Raw genomic sequence first — 18,514 nt, 5'->3', positions numbered from 1 at the left:
CATAGCTTCCATTGGACAAGGGGGGACAGTTGCACCAGGGCCCATATGGTTTGAAAGGCCCCCCAGGGCACCCAGGGCAGTCCCCCTTTGTCCACAGGTTGTCGCTTCCCCCACTGCCACTTCTCATCTTCGCCACTAGGGAGCGGGTGGGCTTCCCCCGACTCTACTACTGCCATCAAGCAGACTCCCCTTCCTCCGAACAGCACACCTGCACTGTCTGAGTATGGAGACCATTGTGTGAAGTGACACTAGGGCACGCAACAGTCTCCATACTCAAACAGCACAGAAGCGCTGTTCGGAAGGGAAGCCTGCACACTAGCAGTAGTAGAGTGGGGGAAGCCAGGGAGAAGGCCGCCCACCGCCGCAACTCTCCTGGCGGTGAAGATGTGAAGTAGCAGCAGTGGCATGGCGGCAAGGCCCCCCACCCCCAGAGATAATTAATGGGTGAGGGCCTCGCAGATGAAGGTGGCCTGGTTTTGGCACTAGGGGCACCCTGCCTAACTTTGTCCCCTGGTTGCCAGGAACCGTGCTATGGCCCTGTTACTACTACTACTACCACCACCTCCTCAATGTAGACTTTAACTTGAGTTGCCTTGGTATAGAAACTGGGTTTTCTTTAGTGCAAAACAAAAACATGAAACATTATTACCATTGCTTTTCATGCAAGCCCCTGCCATGCTGCATAAATCATTTTAATTTTCTTCTTATCTAAGAGTATCAGTTAACACCAAAAATCTATGAAATCACTGTTCCCTCTAAGGCGTGCGCACGTGCACGTGCTCACAAGTTTTTGGATGTCCGCTCAGGCGAGTGGGAGGGGGGGCATGGCTGGGCCCAGCTATCGCACAGATGCTCTGTGCAAGGTCAGCTAGTATACAAATAAAACACCAACACCATATGGATAAATTAAGAGGCAGTTAGCTTTTTACTATATTCAGTGTAGTAACTGAAATGAGTAGCTTCGCCTAGTCTTTCCTCTGCAAAGTTGTCAAACACAAGACTCAAAGGTCTTATCAAGTCTTCCGAGGTACTGGAGACTTAGACAGAAATATTAAGGATAGCTGGATGGGTGGTGGCTATTTTGGCAGACAAGCAGTAGTATGTAGGAACAGGTCTTAGATAGGATTCAACCACCTAACTTCTTATATGGAGTTGTTTGTAGCATCAAGTTCAAGACTTGCTTATTGCAGATAATGAAAACAAGTTCTTCATGGCCACATTAATGCTTCGTAATACTTTTATAATTTCACTCAGTTCTATGTTTACAGATGTCTTCAACCTATTTTCACACACTGCCATAACTTTGCTTTGCTTTTCAGCATAACTGCTGACTAAATTAACTCGACAGGACCCTCTATATACCTGATTATTCTACTTCCTCATCAGCATTCTTATACGACTCCATTTTCAGCAGATGATCAGTTTTGTTTCTCATATGTGCAATTTGTAATACATGCACAGGCCAAGGAGATGGGAAAAAATGCAAATTTACTAGGAGACTGCATCAACACGGGCTAGTGTTGGACTAGGACCAAGAAGACCTGAGTTTGAATCCCCATTCAACCATGAAACTCACTGGGTGACTCTGGGCCAGTCATGTATCTCTCAGCCAAATCTACCTCACAGGGTTGTTGTGAGGATAAACATAACCATGTACACCGCTTTTTGCTCCTCGAAGGAAAAGCGAGATATAAATGTAAAAATAAATAGAAATAAAAAAATGTTCACAAGACAAAACACACTGATATCATGTAATGATAACTAAGAACTCTGAAATTCAACAAGATGTGCAACCATCAACAAGAATGAATATAGTATCATTAATCCTATTTTCTCTCTGGAACAAGTACACCACCAAATAATCTAGAATAGAATATAGAGCTGTTCTCTCAATCATTAACTGGGTAAGAAAAGTATCCCACCCAGCTCAAGGAGTTGTGCAGCCTCCTGATTTTCGGTCGTGTGTGAGCTTGGTCAGATGAGGAAAAAGTGATCATATGGGAGTTGGGTGCAGGCTCTGATGGTGTCGTCCTACCTTGTCCTATAACCAAGATAGGAGGAAACCCTGTTGGGAGCCTACACCTGCCTCCCACATGATCACTTTCCCCTCCTCAAACCTAGCCTTTAACTCATTCAAGACCAAAAACAGAGAGTCTACACAGCTCCCAAAGCTGAGTAGGATGCTTATCATACGCAGTTAGCAGTTGTGAGAACTGTGAACTTCACAAGGTTTAAAAGTTCCATCCTTTCTATTCTCAAGGAATACTAATGGCTATATGTTAACATAAGCAAGTTTTTGATGCTGGTTATAGCCCAAATCAAAATTTCAGTGCTTCCAGCAACTACCATCAATGTGTCTAAGCTTTATTCAGAAGTACAGTACTTTGACTGGTTTTGTACCAGATAATTCAGGAAAGGAGAGTAAGAAAAACTCAGGATGTTTCTATTTCTCTGAAAAACAATTTTCCAGATTATTTTAAGGGTAGCGAGAAAAGAAAAGGACATACAATATCAAAAGTTCTCCATAATCAAAGTTTAAAATACAGCTTCCCTTTAACGTTTTTACAGTCTACCTTTGATACTTAATATATAGAAAATATAAATTACCCCCGAAGGGGCATAAATCACAGTAGGTTAATCTGATCAGCAATACCTAATCTCAAACTTCAAAAGAAAAGCAAAAACAAGGAATTTGTTTACAAACAGATACAACTTACCGGGTTATCAGTAGAATCATCAGCCAATTGTAAACCAAAATAGTCTCTCTCAGTCAGATCAAGATGCTTGAAAACTATATCCAACAGAACTTGTCCCTGATCATGTTTCTGCAGGGGGCAAAATGTGAACTAAATTTTTCAAAATAAGAGCAAAATGTCAACATACTACTAAAGCAGAATGCCTTCCTGAAATCCCCCCCCCCCGTTGTCATCCTAATGACATGACTTTGATACAGTCAATGAAGGAATGAAACTGACAAAGCTACCTTTTACTGAGTACAACCATTGGCCCATCTAGGCTAGTACTTTCTATAGTGACTGGCAGCAGCTCTCCAGAGTTTCAGACAGGGATTCTTTCCCCAGTACTATCAGAGATGCCAGGAATTGAACCTGGGACCTTTTGCATGCAGACTATGTGCTCTACTATGCAGGCAGAAACACAGGTAAAGTTGATTGGTGAGTGCACATTTGCTAACCCTCTTAGTTGTAGTAATGGCTAGAAAAAAGACAGTTGTAATTAATAAGGAGATGTAAAGTGCACAATGCGAGCAGACACACCATACAAAACGTACCATTTTGTATGCAGCTATTAAGGGGAAACTAATAAGCTCCACTGCGGGACAGCCAAACCAGGGAAGTGAGTAAAGACTGTTCAGTCCCTTAAAAATGGTTTAATTAAGAAAATGCTGAATAGTGAATGCCCAGAAATCCTATTATATGGGGCTGAAAATGTATATCTGTATATCTATCTATCTATCATATTTTTATACCGCCTATATCTCTAGGCGGTGTAATATTTTAAAGTCACAAATTAAAATACATGACAATAAAAACACAAACAATTATTAAAACAAGTTTTTTAAAATTAAAATTATTAAAATTAATTCTAATTAAAAGCCTGAGAGAACAGGAGAGTCTTGAGGTTCTTCCTGAAAACAAACAGAGAGGAAGATGCTCTTATTTCAGCAGGAAGCTTATTCCAGAGCCTTGGGGAAGCCACAGAAAAAGCCTGGTCCTGGGTCGCCACCTAACGAGTCGGTGGCAACCATAACTGGTCCTCTCCAGAAGATCATAGCAGGCGGCAGGGATTATGACAAAGAGGTGCTCTCTCAAATAGCCTGGACCCAAACCATTAAGGGCTTTATAGGTAAACAGCACTTTGTATTTCACCTGGAAACATATTGGCAGCTAGTGCAGTTCTTTTAGAACTGGTGTTATGTGGTCCCTTTGTGCTGTACCAGAGACCAATCTGGCTGCCACATTCTGTACCAATTGTAGTTTCCAGAATATGTACAAAGGCAGCCCCATGTAGAGCACACTGTAGTAGTCAAGGTTAGAGGTTACCAGCATATGTACCACAGTTTTAAGTCATTGACCTCTAGAAATGGACATAGCTGACATATCAACCAAAGCTGATAAAAAGCGCTCCCGGCCACTGCCTCCACCTGAGAAACCAGGGAAAGCTTGGGGTCCAGGAGCACTCTCAAGTTACTTAACCTGATCTTTCAGGGGGGGTGTAACCCCATCCAGAACAGGCAGATCTAAACCATCTCTTGGGTCCTGTCCCCCCCACAGTCCGTCTTATTTGGATTCCATTTCAGTTTGTTACCCCTCATACAACCTATTACTGCCTGCAGGCAGGCATTTAGGGAAGATATGCCATTTCCTGAAGAGGTCGGCATGGAAAAGTAAATCTGGGTGTCATCAGTATATTGATAACACCCAGCACCAAACCTCCTGATGATCTCTCCCAGCGGTTTCATGTAGATGTTGAAAAGCATTGGAGATAGTATGGAGCCTTATGAGACACCACACTTCAGTTCTCGCTTAGCGGAACAACAGTCTCCAAGTGATACCATCTGGAATCTGCCAGAGAGGTAGGAGTGGAACCACTGCAAGACAGTGCCACCCAATCCCATCTCCCCCAGGTGGTCCAGAAGGATACCATGGTCGATGGTATCAAAAGCCACAGAGAGATCCAAAAGGACCAGCAGAGCCACACTCCTTAAAACCCTGCTAACTTGGCAAAGAGGCACCTTTTACCGTGGTGATTCTCTTTATTTAGCAGGGGGAAAGTAACTGGCCCTGTCCACCCCCAGCACAGTACTTCCAGTGACTGTTGCTTGTATGTATCTTATGTTTCTTTTAGATTGTGAGCCCTTTGGGGACAGGGATCCATCTTATTTATTTATTATTTCTCTATGTAAACCGCCCTGAGCCATTTTTGGAAGGGTGGTATAGAAATCGAATTATTATTATTATTATTAGAGAGGAAATGTTTGGTCTTTTATCTGGAGATTGTATAAATACTCCCGGATGAGAGTAGTGGGTACTGCAAGTGTCTGGCAAACACCTGTTGTTAACAAAGCACTTAGACCAGGAAACAAAGGCAGATAAGACAGCAGACTCCATTACAATAGGGATGAGTCAGTGATATAACTTTGAAGAGGTGTCCATCAAAACTCTTGATAGAACTATTGGGAAGCCCTTCCCAGCACAGGATGTTATGGATGCATCTGCACACTCCAATTGTCCTCACAATCAGCCTTGAATACAATAGGCGATTCACATACCTTCCTACTCAGGAAGGACAGTCAGACACAATGCATTCCGAAGAAGCCTGTATGGTCTATCCTATTCAGCAAACTATGACAAAAGAAAAGAGCCTTCAAGGCACGTTTTGGGATATAAGTATCCCTAACTCCATGACCCAGTGTGCTTCCTCGTGGGACTCCCATTTCAAAACACCTCAGTGTTCCCTTGTGCCTCTCACTCTGGACCCCAGCAGACTGCAACAAGAGACTCCAGCAGACCACCTTGGTGTTCCTTTCCAGGACAGGTGGTATAGCCTCTTGCTCGGTTTCTTCAGGGCTGAACCTATCCCTTTCTCTTATTTCTGAAATCTTGCCCCACTATTTTAAAGTACCTCTCTAGCCTACCTGGGAATTTACACATAATTTGGAACTTTAAGTTAAGTGTGCCTTACAATAGTCTATTTTTAAACATATTTGCATTGCTTCCACTTTATTTAGTCTTATTTTTCCTTTAAATAAACTCCTTTTTGATTTAATTAAAACCTCTCTCTCAAGCCGATATTCTTGAGTTCATATGCTTGCACAAATTAAGGCTGATTGGAACCATCTCCCCTGAGCTAAATTCCCCACATTCGCCCGAACTAGGGGGGCACAGGCCAATCACCCTCAAGGCAGTATCATTAACAGTACAGAGGTGTGATCAAATCCTTGTTCCAAAGTGGATGTCCTAAATCTCTCCTATGCAGTCAAATGGGGCTTTCTTGCAGAGGGTTTCTCGGCATTGGTTGAATGTTCTTTATTGGAGAGGAGAGAATTATGTTGACCAGATTGTCCAGGCTGTATGTTGGAGGCAGCACAAATTGGGGTGCAGAATCTCCACCCTTTTTGTGAGAGAAGGTTGCTCCAGAGCAGAAGAGAGACCCTGTGTTGCCCAGATGGCTGTCAAAGAAAGGCAAACTCAGGTTAACACAGCCCAAAGGGGACAATCAAGATGGCATCAGCTGCTACTGCCATTGGAATAATGACCCACAGTGAAGACTGCAGGGACATGGCAGCCTCTACTTTTGGAAGCTGGTGCAGAAACAATGAGCATATATGTCAGCCACTAAGAGAATAGGAGCGTGCAACCAAGTGGGTAAACAGTAAAGGAAAGGAGAGGCTGGATGAAAACCAGTGGGCCAGAGAGCATCTTTCAGGCAGTCAGATTTGGATGAAGAGCCACAAGATACTAAGAGAAGAAATACTGAATGTATATTAGCTATTCCAGGATAATAATATAATTAGCACTTGGATATAGCTTTTTAACATGCAAAGCACTTCACATAAATGATCTCGAAGTACAGTAATCCTTAAAACAGCCCTGTAAGTATCAGTGTCACTATATTACAGCTGGGGAGCTGAAGCTGATAGGGAGTGCCCTGTCAAAGGTTATTTAAGCAAGTTCATGTCAGAGGTGAGATTTAACTGGGAATGTCTCAACTTGCAGCTCATTAGCCATTACACCAGACCAGCTCTCTGGTGCACAGGAGTTGAAAAAGGTACTATAAATATGTACCGGAGGGGTGGAAGAGAGACTGATACTCCCTTTGTCCTGAATGCTGGTCCCCTTGCTGCAAATCATCCTTATGTGATCCTGAAAACCAGCATATATGCTTCTAAAAAACAGTACTTTGCAGTTATACAACACTTTTAAAGTGTTCAGAGTACCTCACATACTTATCTACAGTTATTCATTTACGTTGTATCAGTAGCCCTATACAACAATCCTCATTTTAAAAATGAGGCGTTGTAGTGGAGAGATAATAGCATGCCTAGACAAATTGATGGCTGAGCTGCGATTAGGACAGAGAATGTCCTGGCCCAAAGTTCACACTTCGCCATTGCAGTACACCCCAATACTACACTACACTAACACTGTAAAGCAAGCACATGATGTTGTTTCACACCACAGATCTTTGAGGATAATAGTCAAATGCACTATTTATTTATTCCACCAAGCTCAGGTCTGGGAAATTTAATCCTACACCCATATTTTTTTGAAATCTCAATGAGAACAAAACAGGCCTGAAAAATTTCATTTCTGAAAACTGGAGTTCAAAAAGGGGAAAAAAATCACCTTTAACAACAGATGTCTGTAAATCTACCCTTTCCCCATGCCTTAATGACCACATGCCTTACATTTACATGGCTATTTAAAGAAATGGTTGCCTAAAGATGATTTTGATTAACTAATCTGCAATACATGATATTAACAGCATGCTTTCCAAACCTAGACCTTGACCATTAGGCAATATTATACACTGCATAGCAAGTTTCCTATTACGTTGTACTTACATTAACTCTGAATGCTTGTACAGCGTTATCCAGAAGAAGAATATTGCAGACCACCTCTGTATGCTGTCTGTCTCGTGCCAGTTCAGATGCTCGTACATTGTAGGTTCTGCCAGCAGGCAATCGAAAACGTGCGGTCATTACTGTCCACACAGAGTCTTTAAGGGGGGGAAAGACATAGTTTATGACGTTAAGAATGCACAAGTTGGATTTAACAGAAATGCTAATCTCCTCATCATTACACTTGATAAAATATATTCTACTTAATTTTACAGATTATATAAATCATCATTTCATGTTGAAGCAAAAACTAGCAACTAGCAAGACTAGCAAAAACCTGTCTTCCTTTATTTGCATTTTTAGAAATGCAAACATAGTATGAAAACATACTACCAAAATCTTCTGCATTTTCTGTTTCGGCAAAGATAGTACCAACATTTAATGACTCAGAGTCAAATATATTTATATTCACTCACTAAATCAAGTATGATCATTCTACAAGGAATTTCTAGCATCTGTTTTTCTAGCATCAAACCACTTTCAAATGCTGTAGAAATAGAGGCAGGAAAAAACAAATACAGAATTCATTGCAGGGGTGTAGAGAGACACCCCCCCAGGGGCAAGGGGACAAAACCTGTGGAGGGGGCCCACCACCGTGCACACAATGTGCCCTAAGCCACACACCCTGCATCTGACATCAGATGCAAGGGGCAGGGCAAGCAACATCTCCCTGCCGCCGCTCCTACCTCCTTGGCATCCCCACTGCTGCCGCTTCTTCTCTTGGCCTCCCCTCTGGAGGATGTCACAGGCATGCAATGTCCAAAGTTGAACTGTGCAGGTGCACATTTTGGCTGGAGGGACCAGTCAGCCAGGGAAGCCCGCTGCCACTGGGGTTGGCCTACCTTGCTCAGCTCACCCCACCCCCACCCCCACCCCTGGAGACCAAGATAAGAAGCAGTGATAGTGGGATGGCAGCAGGGCGGCTTGCTTGGGGTCCCCTTGGAGCCCACTAAGCCTCTGGGCCCTGGGACATTTGTCCCTGCTTGTCCGATGGATGCTACACCCATGACTCATTCATCAATCTCTGTAGAAAGTGTGCCTGTAAAACCCACCTCACATGTTATACAGGTGGAACTGATGCTGAAAACTGCTTCCACATGGTGTGGGCTCTATGCTGCTGCTCTAAAATAAGTCAGTTTCTCATCACCTCTCTTATTGTGTGGAAAGTCACACCAGCACTGTACCCTCCTGGAAGCTCTGGATACTATGGAGACTTTATGATAGCCCAGGTTTCCTTATTACTGTAAGTTATGGTAACTGTCCAGAGTCTCTGCCATGTGGAAGTGAGTTCTGGTGACAATCATGCCGCCTATGTAATGCATGAAGCATGTCTAAGAGATAATTACCATTTTTGAAGTGTTGAAAGAACCTGCCAGAGACAATGCTCTGGTTTGTACCAGGGGATAGCTAGGGAAGAAGGGGTCTGTGTTCACTCCTCTCCCCGGCAGCCCCTCGGAGTGAGGGAGATAATGAAGAAAATAGGGAGAGGTGGAGCTGGGGGACCCAGGTTCTTTGAGCCCATCTACTCAAATTATAGCTACACCCCTGGTTTGTACCTATCTGAAATCAGTTGGACAAAACACCTGCACAAATTGTCCAGCCATTTCAGTGTAATGCACATAGGGTCAATGGTTTCATTTTTAACTGCATACCAGCACAAAGTGCTGGTAATCTATATATTTAATTATCTTGGGACATGCGATGCATGCCCAGGATTTGGCGGCAGAACTCTCGCAACACGCTGCAAGAGTTCCAAAGTGAGGACTGAGGAGGAAAGGGGGAAGAAAGTGTCGGCGGTGGTCAGCCGGCGGACAGAGGAAGGAGGAGAGAAAAGCGGCGGTGGGCAGCGGGTGGGGGGAGAGAAAAGCCGCCGCAGTGGCAGGCGGACAGGAGGGAGAAAAAATGGCAGCCGCAGGGCCCTTCTTGGCCGCCTGCCACGGCTGTGTGTAGGGGGAGGGAGGGGAGGAGGACTGGAGAGCACGGGGCTGGAGGGAAGGGGAAGAGAGGAGAGACGGAGGAGGAAGAGGGAGGGGGAACAGCCGGCCCCAAAGCGCTACACAGATGCTCTGTGCGGGGTCAGCTAGTTACCTATAAAGCCCTAAAGAACTTAAGCCCAGGGCATTTAAGAGAACATCTTCAACATGGACCCCAACACTTATTAAGGTCATCCAAGGAGGTCTTCCTGAAGCTGCCATCGGATGGCCTGGCAGCAATTCAGGGTCAGGCCTTCTCTACAGCAGCTGCTGAGCTTTGTAATGTACTTCCTGCGGGAATACGAGACCTACCATCTCCGGTGGCCTTTAGGAAGTCCTTAAAGACACACTTGTTTAACCAAGCATTTAGTTTTTATTTAACTAACACTTTTATACCGACCAAAACTTACGTTTCTAGGCGGTTTACAACAAAAACAGAAAAATTAAAACATTAGTTAAAACAGATAAATGACAACAAAGAAATTAAGACATTGGTTAAAACAAATGACAACAAAAAGTTAAAACATTACAACAATACAAAACCTTAAAACAATATTTTAGAACAAAGCTAAAATGATTAAAACTGCATTTAATTAAAAGCCTGGGTGAACTAATGTGCCTTTAAAGATTTTTTTAAAATTGTCAGAGATGGGGAGGCTCTTATTTCAGCAGGGAGTGAATAACCTCCATGAATAACTGGATCCACCTGAACATAGTTTTGTTATTTGTAAGCCTCCATGAGCAGTGTTCCCTCTAACAGGGATTCCCAGATGTTGTTGACTATAACTCTCATAATCCGCAAGCAAAAGTAACTGCAGTTGGGGATTCTGGGAGTTGTAGTCAACAACATCTGGGAATCCCTGTTAGAGGGAACACTGTCCATCAGAGCTCATGATTTGGTGGTATAAAAATGTAGTACATAAATGAATTAAATTCAGAAGGGATTTTTCTGTACCACAGGGACACCACTGACTACAAACTCAGAACATATTGAGGCTAGAAGAGACAGAGGCATTATACTGGACACTATTATCTGTGAGTGCAAGCAAATTTGCTCAAGAAAACTTTCCCATGACATCCTGCCCACAGCAGCCCACTGAGCCATCCCAAAAGCCACTCCTGTGGATTTGGATCCCTCCAGAAAAGAATGGGATGGGGCACAGGGTGAGGAGCAAATTCCCTGAAACTGGGTGGAACTATGTTCTGTGAATGTACCCTTCTCCAGCTCACTACACCCCATATTCCACCCCATCCTGGAGGGACTCTTGACCCGGAAAAGCAGTTTTAGGCACAGCTTGGAAGGCCACTGTGAGGAGCACTTACATGTGAGCACTTTAAGGTATTCCCCTTAGGGGACAGGGCCGCTCTAGGGAGAGCATCTGCATGCAGAAAGTTCCATGTTGCCTCCCTGGCATATCAAGATAGGGTGAAGAGAGACTACTGCCTATAACCTGGGAGATGGTGCTGCCAGTCTATGTAGACAATACTGAGTTAGATGGACCAATGGTCCAACCCAGTATAAGGCAGCTTCCTCTGATCCTATCAGGAAGAGGCAGGGATCCTCTGCCTCCAGATCTCAGGATCCAACCATTTCTTAAGCAATCTGTATGTATGGAACATTCTAAATAATGTTTTCAGGGGCACACAGGTTACCCACTTGCAGACAAACACACCAGAATTAGTTCTTAAGACACTTGTTTTAGGAATTAAAGCTACACACTACAACTACGATGTTAGAAGAATGGGATTCTTGAAACAAAATGTCTAATCCTTTTCATATATTAACAGGAATACATTTCAAACCCCAGTAGAGGGAATATTCCTTACTACTGGACAACAGCAACAAAAACCCCAATGTTGCATTTGATAGATAGCAACTCAGAAACTATAAAAATGGCCTTTCTTCAAATGCAATTGTGCTTAATTACAAGAACACTATAATAAAAAGTAGCAAATCAATTTTATAGTATCTAAGTGGTTCAGACAAACAATTAAATGTATTAGCTCTCTGCAGAAGAAACTGCCTCCTTTGGCAACTGTGCCCTAAACATGATACAATTTAAGAACCATCATGTCTTTCTTATTTATTTATCATCTCTACAGAGGCACACTTTACCTTTACTTTGACTATTAAAATACTCAAGAGATGTACAATAAAATATTTTAAACAAGGCAATAAAAAACCATAAAGGAAATCTGTAATGTGGGAAGCAGCCTTAAGTGTCTGTCGTCTCCATTTTCTATTCATACCTTAGTGTAAGTATATATACACTTGAGCAGAACTACCAAATCATATTGCCCTCTAGCAGCAGCCTACAGGAACCCTACTGCTACTGTCAGTGAGGCAATAACTGCATTCTATAGGGATGTGCATAAACTTTAACATAAGGCCTACCAAACCCTGAAATTAAAAGAAAGAGCCATTCTTTCTGCAATTCCACACAATAAAATTTGAGAGTGTGCACATATCTACATTTTCCTCTAAGAAGTTCCTCTAGAGACCCAAGTTGTTAGAAATTGCTGATTTGGGGGATTTCTATGAAAATTATTTATTTTTTCAAATTTGTATACCAACCCAAAACATCCATCTTTGGGTGGTTTACAACAACATAAAGCAGATTTTTAAAAAACACCTTAAAACAATTTAACACCACAGTCTGGTTAAAAAGCTTGGGTGAAAAGATAAGTCTTTAGAGACTTTTAAAAAGAGATGGGGAAGCTCTTTTTTCAGCAGAGAGCACACTCCAGAGTCTAATGGCAGCTACAAGGAAAGCCCGTCCTTGCATAGACACCAGATGAGCTGGTGGCAACTGGAGACGAACCTCTCCAGAAGATCTTAGTGGGCAATGGGGCTAATAGTGAAGATGTTCTCTTAAATACCCAGGGCCCACACCATTTAGGGCTTTATAGGTTATAACCAGCACCTTGTATTTTGCCCAGAAACTTATTGGCAGCCAGTGTAGTTCTATCAAAGGAGTGATGTGGTCTCTCCTAGATGACCCCAAAACAAACCTGACTGCCCTATTTGAAGAGAATGTCCTTGGGTGAGGGAAAACAGCACACATGTACTAGTAGCCATCTCTCTTTACAGAACTTTCACATCAAATCCTGAATTTAGGAGATTGTAAAGCAACTTTCTCTAGAGACAAGTTTTGGAAAGGGAAATGCTCACAAAGCATCAGGTTCTTGTATGCCTGGATGTTGGCCAGGCCTTCAACTACTATGGAGGCAAAGGATCCAACCACGCCCAAGATTTTGCTTGCAAACATACTAAGTTTCATTTGCCTGATAACTATTTTATGAAGAAATGAAGATTCATGAAAAGTGTGGAAGACAGAAAACTAGATAAATGTGGAAAAATAATGCTTGTTGGGGTATGTGCCAGTCCTGTCTTTCCTGACATATTAACACACAATCTAAATAAGTCTTGTCAAATGTATAGTTTGATGGCAGCTTGTTGAATCACACTGAGTAAAAGCTTTTTCAGAAAGGCAGATTCTAAATATTAATGTAAACAATACAGATATAGATCTACACAAAGCTTGCAATGCTAAATGATTGAAGAACCAGCAGACCTAAAGCAAATATTTGTAAATCAGTTATCAGAGTAGGGATGTGCACGAATGTGCAGTTTGAACCATGGTTCAAACACATTTCAGGAGCAGAACCAAGGAGCTTAAAAAAAAAAAATGAGAGCGGGTCCTTGCCTGCTCTCCACTGCTCCATGTAGCCTCCTGCTTGGGCGGCACACACAAATTGCACCCACACATGCGGATGCCATGTGCATGCTGGCACCACCACATGGGGATTCTTGGGATGTGCGCCGCCCCAGCAGGAAACAGGTAAGGACCTGCTCCCTGCTCTCCTCTTTCTTAAAGCTTCTGGTCCCCACTTGCGAAATGTGCTCGAACTGCAGTTCATGCATACCCCTAGAGCCAAGTAGTTCACTGTAAGATTAAGGGCTTGTACTGACTAAGTATGCTCTGCTTTACTGAAAGAACTCTCACACAAGTGACAAAGAACAGATGATGGATCACAAAAAGAGAAAAATATTAAGTTATGAGGAAGCCCTGCACAACTAAGATTGGGTTTTATTCTTTACTTATTCTAGTTATAATTTAAGGCTGGGAACTTAAGAACCACAAAACTATTCTTCAACATGCCCAAGATAAGTGTTTCTCAAACATGTCCCCCACATCAAATGGGAAATCATTTTTTAGATGTAGGGAAGTCTCAAAAGCAATTTTTGTGCTATGACATTTGTTTCTGTTGTTAAGAGGGGGCATCCTGGGGTTGATTAAAGTAGTCTTGTGGATCCATGGCAAAATATTCAGCTTACTTCTATTCTACAAATTATATTTTTTAAAAACACACACCACATAGTTTCAGAAATGCTTGAAACAGGATCATTTTGGTGCTGAAGACAAACTGATGTAACTCAAAACTATATCAGTTTTACTTCATTTATGGATGAAAATGGTTTGAAATACTGTAATTTTTTAAGCTGCAGTTTAAAAAATGCTACAATGCAGTAAATGATTATGTCTTAAAGTGACACCTTCCCATACTCCCACTTGAGGCCATTGTATTCCAGGATAAAGCGATTCCCTCATGCTACTTCCCCCACCCCAAGACCAGTTGTGTGGACACAGCAGGAAATCAGAAACGGGCTGAAGTATCATCGTTGCTGCAGAAAACTGAAGGCATACAGCATTCCTCTTGGTGGGGTCCCAACTGCACAGAAAATAACTATGTTATTAATCCTACACATGGTTCTGTTATTCACACACAGACTCCCTTTCCTCAACATGGGATTGCTTTTAATTGAAGTTGATGTCACACTGCTGACTATCCATGTAATTTGCATACCCTAACACCAGATTCACATATGAAATCTTGAAGGAATTTCTCCCCTGAACATGAGGCCAACTAACTTCTATTCAGAAAAATATCATTTAGAATACCAGCACTAATTCATTCATGTGCATACATACACTTTATTATGTTTTTTAAGTGTCTCTCTCCCACACACACACTGTCAGGAAATCCCAGATTTAGTTATAAGTTTATTCGGTCATTGACCAAATCCCAGATGCATTAGTAATTTTGTTTTTCTCTAAATGAAAGTCAATACTCAGCAAGTTTGAACTAATGCTTGATGGCAGAGAACAACAAAGCTCAAAAGAGCCCCCTAGAAATTCAACAGAATTATTTTTCCTACATGGACCTGCAGAAGAACAGTTTAAAGGCCAAAAGCTGATTTCTTTTTCAACAACACTTGAATGAGTACAATGTGAGCAAGGGCAAAGATGACTAACCTGCAGGTAGAAGACTCTGCACAGTAACTTTGCCCAAGTAACAGAGGATCCACTGCACTAAACACCAGTTTCTTGCAACTGGCTTCTAGTTCATAGTTGTTGCACCTTTCATTTCTGCTATGCTTAAGGTTGTGCTTAAAGGAAAATCTTCATTCTACTCTCTCTCACTCAGGAAGCACTAGAAAGCCGTTATCCTTAGTACATAATAGAAACATCGCACACAAACGTGAACATGGCAATTACCCACATGAACCTAGACTATTGCTTTGTGATCAATACAATGAATTAGATATACTGAGAATGTACAGGGTCTAATGTATTTGTTCTTGTCTATAGGACTCAGCTAAAACGTTCTTGAGCATGCAGGCTATAGATCTGTGTATGCTGTAATAAGCTACCATAAACTATCTTGCATGCTATCTGGAAGTTGTCAAAAAAAGCCCTGTTAATGCCCAGTACTGACTCTCCTTCCACGTGCTGCAGTGGATCTGACCTAAACAAGAAATCAAAAGCGTACTGGAATTAATCTGTTTAATTAGTACTACACTAAACCAGCTTGAAAAGAAAGTGAAAATGAAACAGTGACACATGATTTTGTGGATGCAGCTCTGTCTCCAAAATGTGTAGAGCTCTCTGTCAAAAGCAGATGTCTTGCATGCCAAGTAACTCTGTCCCCTTCACATTACTTTGACTGCAGAAGATAGTGCTGCAGGTGACAAGCTGACATGGCAAAGCCACACCTCTAACTTTTGCCAAACAGCCCCAGCCTCCTGTAACCCACATGCCATGGTCAAAACTTTCAGGCCCTCATGAACAGCAGGCTGCTGCCCTCCAAGCATCTCCCAGAATAAAGAAGAGAATATGTGCAAATGCTAAGTAGAAGTTATTCAGCTCTCTTGAGGAGAGGGGCCTTGGTTCATTTGACCTGAAAGTGAGAAGGCGGCCAGCTGGTCTGTTTCAGTTCGAGTCACAAGATCTCAGGATAACAGGAAAAAATAGGCAGACATGCACAAGAGAGGTTATAAGTCACTGGCATGCTTTCCAGGGATGCAGAAGAACAAACGGTACAGTATACCAGAAATCTATCTCTATTGGGATTGAGCCAGTGAGCATTAGGGTGACTATCCAGGAAAGAGAAGCAGGTGCCAGAAACTACAAACAGCAATTAGAGCACTGTTTGAGAATCCTATAGTCTGCAATCAGTTAAGTATGAACAATTCTGAATTCAGAACCTTCATGACCTTATTTTTTCCTTGGTATGGGGAGGGCATCCTAACATGACGGGTTATCAAGCTCTGCATGCTCCAAGACAGGACCAATCAAAATTCAGGTCGATCATATGTATCCAGACAGCTGTCACTCATCCCCAGTTCCAGTCCTGTCTCGCTCCGCAGACAGAGCTTGAGTATTGCTGTGAGGAAAAATTTCACAGCCTTTCTTCTTTTTAATTTTTTAAATAGTTTTTACTTTGGGATTTCCTCTGTTGAGGTCTCTCTTATTCGCAATATGGAGCCTGATTATATGGGGGATATATGTTGAAGGGTTCCCTTTCGGAGGGCCCCTTCACAGAAGCCGCGATTGTTCCCTCAGTTGGAGGGACAGCGAGCTTGAGCCTTTCGGCTAATGTTAATGAAGAAGGAGCAACTGTGAACCAGGAGGGCCCCGCCGCCCAAAAAAGCAGCTACAATAGAGCCTCCATTCTGTAGACTAAAGAGCTTATTAAGCTGATACCTCCAGAAAATCTTAAACTCCGCCAGGGTTTAAATAAATTGGCCAGAGCTTCTGCCCTTATGGCAGACTCAGGTCTGGACTGCATACAGCACGGCTCTCGTGCCATGGCAGCCGGGGTGGCACTGCGCAGAGGGTTATGGTTATAAATAAATAAATAAATAAATAAATAAATAAATAAATAAATAAAAAAAATTGGCGGGCAGATGCCAAGTCCAAGGTCACCTTGGCTGCTACTCCCTTTCAAGCCAAAAGGGCCATCAAGGATGTGTCTCAGGAGACTGGCACACCTTCAGCTGCTGGCTTGGATCAGGAAGGTTTTCCATCAACCTCTATTTCAGCAGCCACTGTACCTTTTCCACCATTTTTAAAAGATGTTATGTTTGCAGAGGGGTGTGCCGGGGGCCACTAAACCTGCCATATCCTTCCCCAAAAAATTGTATGCCTTACCTCCTGATATAATGGCTCTTTTGACAGTTCCTGTGGTGGATGGACCTGTGGCCCAGCTGGTCACTGGGGCTCTGGTGAACAAGGAGGGAGATGACCTTCTTAAAACACCAGAGGAAAAGAAAGCGGATCATCTGCTATGTAAGGCTCATGAGGCATCTGCAACTGTCTTAAGGACAGCTGCCACTAATTCTATTTTTGCTAGAGCCTCCATTTTGTGGACTAAGGAGCTTGTTAAGCTGGTACCACAAAAGAATTTAAAACTCCGCCAGGATTTGAATAAGTTAGCCAGATCGTCTGCCCTTATGGCGGACTCTAGTTTGGACTGCATACAGCACGCCTCTCGTGTCATGGCAGCAGGCGTGGCAATCCACAGAGGTTTGTGGTTGAAAAATTGGAGGGCAGATGCCAAGTCCAAGGTCACCTTGGCGTCTACTCCCTTTCTGGGGGGGAAGTTATTTGGTGAATCCTTGGATCCTATTTTAGTGGACACAAAGGACAAAAAGAAAACCATGCCGGTTGGGCGTGGTAATTCAAGGAGGAATTTCAAGGGAAATAACACCTTCCAGAATTCCTTTCGTTCCTTCAGAACTTTCAATAGATATATGAATACAGGGCAGTATAGACTTGCCAATACAGGGCAATACTCGATAGACCTTTCAGAGACGTACTTACATGTACCGATTCATCCTGCCTCTCGCCAATACCTGAGGTTTGTTTACAATCAGAGACAATTCCAGTACAGGGCTCTACCCTTCGGGTTGTCCTCAGCTCCTCGCGTATTCACCAAACTCATGGTGGCGGTGAAAGCTTACATGCGGTTGCGGGGGATCCATGTTTACCCGTATCTGGACAGCTTGCTCGTGAGATCTCTGTCCTACCATCAAGCCTCCAAGGACATAGCTCAGGACGTCCAGATACTAGAGGATCACGGGTTTGTCATCAACCATACCAAGAGCCACCTAAACCCATCTTGTGTACTCCAGCATCTGGCAGTTGTTTTCAACACGAGATCGGGCACAGTTTCTCTCCCAAAGGACTGACAACAGAAGATTGCCTCACACATCAGGCCATGGTTGTCCAGGAAATGGAGTTCCCTCATGTCTCTGGCTCAACTCATGGGCTCAATGATCGCCTGCCTAGAATGCACACCCTGGGCCAGGTGGCATTCAAGACCACTTCAATGGTTCTTGCTTCCTTATCAGGAAGCCATTATGGCAAAGAAGCAGATAAAACTTCGCTTACCACGGAAGGTCAGGAATTCTCTCCTTTGGTGGCTGTCGCCGGCGATAGGAAAGTAAATACTTCTGGAAACTCCCCAGAGGATTGTGGTGACGACGGACGCCGGCCTCTCTGGTTGGGGGCCCCACTGCCTGGCACATCATGAGCAGGGGTTGTGGGTTCAG

General features: G+C 43.1%; 1 protein-coding gene across 6 annotated transcripts in view; it reads right to left on the bottom strand.

Moving 5' to 3' along the window:
- Positions 1–18,514, bottom strand: part of PTPN4 (protein tyrosine phosphatase non-receptor type 4) — a 190,408-nt gene that overhangs the window by 135,609 nt on the left and 36,285 nt on the right. For all 6 annotated transcript variants that reach the window (XM_053261040.1, XM_053261059.1, XM_053261049.1 and 3 more), the window contains 2 exons: positions 7,586–7,740; positions 2,718–2,825 (listed from right to left, as the gene is read on the bottom strand). In XM_053261040.1, coding sequence (XP_053117015.1) covers positions 2,718–2,825; positions 7,586–7,723 — 246 coding nt within the window. In that variant the 5' untranslated portion in view covers positions 7,724–7,740. The remainder of the gene's footprint in view (positions 1–2,717; positions 2,826–7,585; positions 7,741–18,514) is intronic.

Source organism: Hemicordylus capensis, chromosome 1 (assembly GCF_027244095.1).
Source record: "Hemicordylus capensis ecotype Gifberg chromosome 1, rHemCap1.1.pri, whole genome shotgun sequence".
Lineage (NCBI taxonomy): Eukaryota > Metazoa > Chordata > Lepidosauria > Squamata > Cordylidae > Hemicordylus > Hemicordylus capensis.
Note: the sequence above shows the minus strand (reverse complement) of the source record. Positions and strands in the feature narration are given on the sequence as shown.